General features: G+C 40.7%; 1 protein-coding gene across 1 annotated transcript; it reads right to left on the bottom strand.

The window, feature by feature from the left end:
* Nucleotides 1-1498: 1498 nt before the first annotated feature.
* Nucleotides 1499-7599, bottom strand: KCNK18 (potassium two pore domain channel subfamily K member 18). Its single transcript, XM_075107953.1, has 3 exons — nucleotides 6914-7599; nucleotides 5694-5840; nucleotides 1499-2310 (listed from the first exon to the last, which is right to left on the bottom strand). The coding sequence occupies exons 1-3, from the start codon at nucleotides 7128-7130 to the stop codon at nucleotides 1499-1501; spliced, it is 1176 nt and encodes a 391-aa protein (XP_074964054.1). The 5' UTR covers nucleotides 7131-7599.
* Nucleotides 7600-8042: the final 443 nt, after the last annotated feature.

Genomic DNA, 8042 nt, shown 5'->3' with positions numbered 1-8042 from the left:
AGAGGGACTTTGTATGTGAAGCCAAAATCATGGCAAACATGAAAAAGTTAAGCAGAGTTCCTTCCAGCAGCTGTATCCTTTATTGTTATTCTTATAAAGCACTTTTCTATATGTCATCTTTCATTATGTATTTTGCATATCATCAGTGCTTAATTGTAACTAATTATTAATAAAAGATGAATACACATTACCATATACATGGAATGTAACAGGATAAGCTGCCATGTAAATATTCTGAAAATTTTAGCATCAAATGGCGAATTTACTATGGAGAATAATGTACATTCTGTCATAATCAAGCACGCTTTAATAGGTAGAGATGTCATTCACGTTCAGTGGGCATGCATACAATTTACAAGTTAAGAGGCAGTTAATTAAAGTCAGTGTCTATAGTTTATAGTGTGTATCTTTTTTACAGAAAAAATATCTACCATTGATAGCTCAATTCAGATTATGAATAATATAAGCAAAATCTTGAAGAAACAGCTCCACAGGTATATAACTACAGGATCCTCGCCACATCCCAGTGAAACAGGTAGGCTTTTCTTTCTATGAGTGGGCCAAAGAACTCCCAGAAGTTAAGCAGTCTGTGCAGAGTAAAACCTGGATTAGGAGCGAGGACTTCTGGGGTTGGTGCCCCCAGACCATCATGCTTCTTGAACAACAAAGAGAAGGAGCTTCATTCCATGGCTGTAGTCACCTCAGGTTTGCTGCGTGCCTTCCCCCAGGTGCCCATCTCAAAAGCAGAACTTGTCATAAGCACTTCTATAGCTGGACACCACGAGACGCATATCAACTCTGGGCTGAGTACAGGTATGATAAATCATGATGGAGAAGGAGTGCCTTCAGCCCTGAACAGATGAACAGTTTTCTGACCAATTTCCGGGCAGGGGACAGAGAAAGCGGTGAAAATTTGGTGTTCTTCCTTTCTTTTTAAAATTCCCCTGGCCTGCACAACAGTGCAATGTTTGCAGTACATGCAGTCATGACAGAAGAGCAGCTGGGTTCATACTTTTTCTCCCCAACTCTCTGATGATGAATCATACTGCAGTAGCAGTCACAGCTAAGTACCGACAGCTGCAACCAAGCTGTCCCTGGCTGCAGACAAGGTGGCAGGACGAGACAGTGATCTGGGCCTTGCTTGGACTTGTGCTGGAAAAAAAAATGCTAAATTGGCTTGCTCTGGGAGAGAGGACAGAAAGGCTGCTGAAAGTCAGAGCTTTGCAAAAGATGCTAAGCAACACTGGCAGGGAGAGCCTTCTGCTTTTTCATCATGCATCATCTTCTTTTATTATTTAGGAGATGGGACACTGTTGGAAAGTACTCCCTGAAGATGCCTTCACCAAGTATCTCCTTAGGTATTCAGCCATTCTACATAGATTCTCATAGGAAATCAGAATAAAATATGCCTCCTGCCTGCCCATGGCAGAAGCGCACAGGAACAGTTTCATCTCATTGCAGTGGCCAATGCTTACACGTGAAGGAGAAATGACTGCTCTTATTTTGGATATACCTTCTTTGATGGCATCTTTTTCTCCCCACAAAATGAAATCACCTTTTTATACAAACCAATTAAGCGGTCTTGGCCCAGCTTAAAAGCAATGAAGACAATTTCCATGCCAATAATAATATAGAGGGAAAAAAACAAGAAAAACTTAGGATGTTCCAGTTGTGTATCTCCAAATCCAATAGTTGTCAAGGTGATAAAGCAGAAATAAAAGGCTTCCTGAAAATCCAACCTGGTTTCCCAGTTTGGAAGAATAGCAGCTGCACAGGAGATGTACACAAAGATAACTAGCACCATTAATACAATGGGCACATCTAATTTTTCTAACTGTTTCCCTATTTTGTCAAAATTCTCAATTACTCTGGACATTGCCTTTCCCCTGGTTAGTTCGGGACATGAACTCCATCTCTCAATGCTTTTATTTCTTGCTGGTTTTGCTTGTTCATTCTCTCTGGCAATTAACATTTCAAAAATTTCAGCATTGCGATATTTGATTGGCTTCCTTTTAACACCTGGCTGACTTTTCAGCACTTCCATAATAGTCAAGGGCTCGTTGATGACTACTTTAGACTGTTCTCTGGATTTCAGTTCATCCCCTTTGTTACATGTGGATCCAGAACAGAGTTTAGAGGCTAGAATTCTTGACTGCAGTTTTCTGAATTCATTGTAAGACTTGGATAAGACAGTCGCAAGGATGTCTCCCATGTCTGTCAGGACCAAGAACATCAGAGGGATGCCAAATAAAGCATACAGCATACAGAGATATTTTCCAATCCGTGTCACAGGATAGGTATTACCGTAACCTTGAACAAAAACAAAAAGAGGAAGAGAAGGGAGACAGAACATTGTGATTTATTAGGTATTCACATCCTCTGAGATTTTTATTGCTGTCAATTTTAAAAGACAACTTTTAGTCAGAGCATACTGTTCTTTTTGGCTTTGCTTTGAAGCTATTAAAATTTCTGAGTCTCAAATGCTGGTTATTAATGCAGGCATCCTATCTCTTCAAGCACTTGGAGGTTTGGAGTTCGCCAGCTCTGTTGCATTAACTCTTCCTACCTTACCTGCACCTTGTTGGCTGTTTGACCTAACTGCCTGACAAGAGGCCATTTAGGGAGGAGAAACGAAAGGTGTGGGCCAGCCCAAGACCTGTGTGTGGCCTCTGTCCTGCTGGAGACTGTTATGAAGATTTCCTGACCTGGGAATCTTGGTTACAAGGATCCAAAAGGCAAGACAGCAAGCGAGGTCTGGGGCCCACGGGTCCCTCTGCAAGGAAGTCAAGCTGAGGGCTGAGCTTAAAGACACAATAGCTGGTGCTAGGGAAAGCTAATGGACTGTTCATGAGGAGCTGGGGGATCATCTGCCGGCCAGCCTCCAGCATCTCACAGTACGACTGAGTGATTTCTGGGGATCAAACGCCCTGAGCTCTGGGAAGATTCAGAGCTGGATGATTGTAGAATCACAGAATCATTAAGGTTGGAAAAGACCTCTAGGATTATCAAGTCCAACTGTCAACCCAACACTACCATGTCTCCTAAACCATGCCCTGAAGTGCCACATCTACATGCCTTTTAAATACCTCCAGGGATGGTGACTCCACCACCTCTCTGGGCAGCCTGTTCCAATGCCTGACCAAAATTGTCTGAATTTTGAAACCAAGACAGCACTATGGATCAGACAGGGACAATGAGACCCATACCTCAAACTTCATTCATTTGCCAAAACTATTTGTGACAAAGAGTAAGCTAGTAACAGAGTTTGAACTTGTCCCTAGTCCATCAGATCTAGCTGTAATGGCACATGTTGTGTTGACATTATGTTTGTACTGACTTCACAGTTTTCAGAGTCTCTTAAATGTATTCAGAAAAACAAAGGATCAAGTGAGGAAGCATAGGTATATCACATAGGGAAATGCATGTTTATTCTAGGGTACTAAAGCTTACAAATACCAATTACAACAAATAGGGAAGTACTATCAGATGCATGGCCTTTATGATACATAAAACAGTAGCAAAAGATATGCCCTTTCCCTAAATTAAATTTGGGTATTTATGTTTCCTTCCTCTAACATATTGAGTATGAAATTTAAATTTTAAGTTAGTGCTTTTCCATTACAGTGGAAGAAAACATCAGCATTATATTAATTGTATTAAGTTTTAACAACCATTTTTCTTCTCATCCTCCAAGAAGACATAAAGCATTTCTTCTCTCCCTTCAAAAACATAGTTCTTCTCTAGATAATCTTCCAGGCCAGGTACTTAGCCTGTAAGGTCATTAGTTCACATGCTGAGGTATGGTTTCCTTCATTTTCTTTGTCCATTTATGTTTGTTTTCACTAATAGCTACCATAGCCTTTGATCTGACTCCAACCTTGTCCCTCCTTTGCTGCGAGGCACTGAAAAACTATTTATTCTCTGTCACTCTGTTCCCTACTGGCTAACTGGGAATACTAATCCTTACTGCTGAAGCAGTTGGGGAAGATTAATTATTGTAGTTATTGTACAGAATTCTTTTCTTTTTTTTCTCAGTTTCCATGCATTAAAAATACATAGTGCAGTTTCAAGGGTTAAAACTTATCTTGAGTTTAAATTTAGCTGTCCAGAAATATAGCCTAGCTAAGCCACTAGGCAACCTCCATGGGCAGTGAAGAGGTGGCAGTTCAGACCACTGATCTTCAGACTGGATGCCTTGCTTCTCCTACATAATTAAAGGTAGCCATGTTGACTCTAATCTGAAGTGATTTATCAGTTCCTAATACTGCAAATAACAAACCCTCCGCAATGGCAATAGCCACCCATTGGCAACAAATATTCCAGATTTCCTATTATCCCAAAACTTGGCTCAATACCTGAGGAAGCTGTGTTAATGCTTAGCGTTATGAAGGCCAAAAATAATGGCGGTTTAGAAGTAAATGTTGGGTCTGTGTGTATGGGGACATTTGTAAAGTCCCATATTAATGGAGATGGGTAAGTATACCCAGGCAAGACGTTTCCAACAGCATGGTTTTTCATCAGTTTGCTGAAGTCAAAGCTTTCTGTTAAAGTGTCCTCTTCAAAGGTTCCTAGCTGTTGTGTTTGTACTAGGAAATATTCACTGGGGTGAGGATTCAGGTCTGCATCTCCAGTATGTCTCTGACTACCTAGATGACTCTCTTCAAACTCAGGGGCTGCAAGAAGCTGAGTTTGAACAGTCACCTAAGATATCAGAGTCTGAGGTTCAAGCCTCTGCTGTGACTGAGGCAGCACACAGGGTCTCCTACATGCTCCAAGTGAGTATACTAACTCTCACACTATTCCTTGTACAGGATAAGCTCTTTTTTATGGTTCAGTTTTTCTTTTGCATTAAGATGCATACCCATGCTGGGATCTTGAGTATATCCTATATCTTAATGCAGTAGAGAAATGTCTTTGCAATTTGATACAATGCTGGGGGACTATTTCCCATCCAGCTTTGATTCTGACAAATATAGATAGTCAGTGTATGTACTTGCCAGCATTTGAGAAAGATTAGCAAAGGGTTAAAGTAGCTTTGGGAACGAGCATGAGAAGTTGTATTTAGGAATGCAGAGGGAGCCAAAACCAGAAGAGAGGTTTCTGTTTGATCTAGGTCCTCCTTTGAAATATTAAGTCAGAATGAAAGATTTCAGAGGTGTGACTTAAACATTGTCATGTGCTCTTAACCCAGAGAAGTGTGAACGACAACAGCATGGTTAATTACAGAGTCATAGATTTACAAAGCTGGGTTAGACATAAATAACAGGAGAGCAATTGAAAAACAATATATGTGTAATGAATTACCTCTTCCAGTGAAGAAAACATTACCCAGCATAACATACAACGATGAGAAGGATAAGTTTGACTGAAAAAATTGAGCTTTCTTTTTACTTCAATATAATAGCTTTGTGTATGTACCATATATGAGTATCTATTACAGTATGCATGTAATGATGCAGCTGATTAGCATGTATCATCATGATTGACTAAATTCTCACTTGCTTCTGTGACTCAGCTGCATCTCTGCAGTCTGTGTTTGTAGAACCCCTTGCATACTCGTCGTCAATACTCAGAAGAAAAAAGAGGATTTGGTTTTCAGGGTTGATTTTTTTTTAATTCCCTGGAAGAAATACATTAGAGAAAGCAACAATAGCAATTGATTCTGCAGGGGGTTACATTACCTCTGAACTTACCCACAGTTGTAAATACTGTGCAACAGAAAAAGAGAGACCCAAAGAAACTCCATATATCTTTTGGATTGACAAACCAGTCTCGTTCAGCCGCGTTAAGCAGTGCATGGATTTTTTCCTTAAATATCTCCTCATTTTCTGTCATGTTATCTGTCACGGTAACAACAAGACATATGGTAAGTGTTTGCAGACCACCACTCAGGGAGCACTGTTATTCCAGTGAAGTTTACTCCAGCTGAGGATTTGTTCATAATCTTTCAGAAGATATTCACCTGCCCTCCAGCCCCCTCCCCCCCAAAAATTGTGTGGGTCCAGTGGCTCCAGTGAATAAACAAGGGACGAATAAACAAGCTGTGCTCCAAGAAAGTCAAAATATGACACAAAAATAAGCACAAAGAATCAGGGCAGGAAGATTTACTCTTCAGCTTCCAGCCTGAATGTCCTATTTCATTTTGGACTCCCCAGGAGCTTGGTGTTCTTTTGACCCAAAGACACTAGAAACATGGGGTTGTCAGTGCACAAGTGATATGAACCACTCAGGTGGCACTGCCCAGTGTCCTGCTGTGAATCCCAGAGCCTGCACCCCTCGTTCCTTCTCCCGTGGCTGAGCTCTGCTTGAAAGGACATTATCTACAGGGATGCTTGCCCCAAACAGATCATCATGTCAGCACAGCTACCTGAGTGAAAGTTCAAGTCTGTGTACAAGCCCCGATAGAGAACCAGGAGGATTTCTACCCCTTCTCCTCCCCTCTACCCCCTCCATCAGTACCACTGGGTCTGGGGTGCAGCACTGCACCTGTCTCCATCTGAGCATCCCGTTGCCAGAGGGCTGGTAGGGAAGCTCCTAGCTGGGAAGATGGAGCTGGAGGAGACTTTCTGAGACAGAGGATTCAGTCCCCAGCAATCAGAAGGAAATACCATGAGAATCTCAGCTGCTCTTTAAGGGCTTTAGGTAACTTGGGAAAAAGGGAGAACACAGGCACCTCAGGAAAAGACTTTTCAGGCAGGAATACAGGCACCAGGGAAGCTTGCAGTCAAAAATCACAGCTAAGGAAGACAAGCAAACAACAGCAGTCATTAGCTGGGCAGAGGGGAAATCCTGTTTGCAGGTTCAGCTTTTAGTATTTTGAAGAATGTCTTCAAAAGACAAAAATCTCATTCAAAAAGCAAGAAGCTGAGAAACTCCCTCTACAGTTAAGTCATTTTGAAATTCCAGTACATACCTGATAAATTTCTGGAGATGTACCACAGATTCTGCAGAAATTTTCTATATCCTTCACTTAAATTGACCTTCCGGTTACCTTCTATGTGGGAAAACATGAGAGCCCCGAGAAAAGCATAGATCACAAGAGACAGAATGAAGCAGGCATGAGGAAACACTGCCCAAAATATTTTTTTACATGCCCTTTTACCTCGCAGAGACTGTGATGTTGATGCCATCCTAAGCTTGCTTTTTTGTTTGGTTTTTTTTTTTTTTAAATTTTGTGGAGAAGACACAGCTTTTAGAAACAAGGATGAGGATGTAAAAGCTTTTGCATCCTAGAAAAGCTTCTCCTGTGAAAACAAGGCTTGCTCTGCCTCAGGCTTTCAGATCACATGTCTTTGTAAGTGAAGATTGCACTATAGTCCCAATGGAAAAGGAGCACAACTAATCAAGCCTTGAAATATTTCTCAGTTGAGGATACACCACTCTATCCCTGAATTACTATTGATCAGCCAGTGCTGTAATGCACACAGATTACCAACTTCTGTGGGTTTCCATTGGAGCCAACTAATTTTTAAAGTTTCTTGTTCTGAACTACATTTTTTCATTGATACAGTAGAAACATTTCCAACACCCAGGAGGGAAAATGCACACTGTAAGGGGTAGATTTCTTTAAAGATTTCTCCCAGAAATTAACAGGGAAATTTAAAATTAATCAAAAGAAGTGTTTGGAACTAATTGTTGTTGCCTCTGGGCAGGCTGTAGAACAATGATTTTGTCTTTCAGATGGCTTAAAGAATCTTTCTATATATACCAAGTAATATTTGTAGGGGGATTCTTTTGAATTTTAAAGGATTTTTCTCAAAAAAGAGTCAATAAGGTTTTGTCCAGTTTTCACTTGATTAAAATCTTCCTATTAATTGAAACTCCCACTGACCTTAGTAAGCAAGAACTGCAGGATTCTGTTCAAGGTTAGTGGTCTTTGGAAACTATACCCAACTTTAAAAATAAAACCTTTCTTTTCATTCGTCACTCTAAAACACTTAGAGCAATAAGCAGTATCACTGCCCTTTACAACGTTAGTAGTGGTAGTAAGGGAAGTTGGACTCTGCAGAAAAAGATGTTAAATATTTCATCTCTAGGAGTCT

The sequence above is a fragment of the Phalacrocorax aristotelis genome, chromosome 12, assembly GCF_949628215.1.
Source record: "Phalacrocorax aristotelis chromosome 12, bGulAri2.1, whole genome shotgun sequence".
Taxonomy (NCBI): domain Eukaryota; kingdom Metazoa; phylum Chordata; class Aves; order Suliformes; family Phalacrocoracidae; genus Phalacrocorax; species Phalacrocorax aristotelis.
The sequence above is the reverse complement of the archived record's forward strand: the minus strand, read 5'-3'. Positions and strand labels throughout refer to the sequence as shown.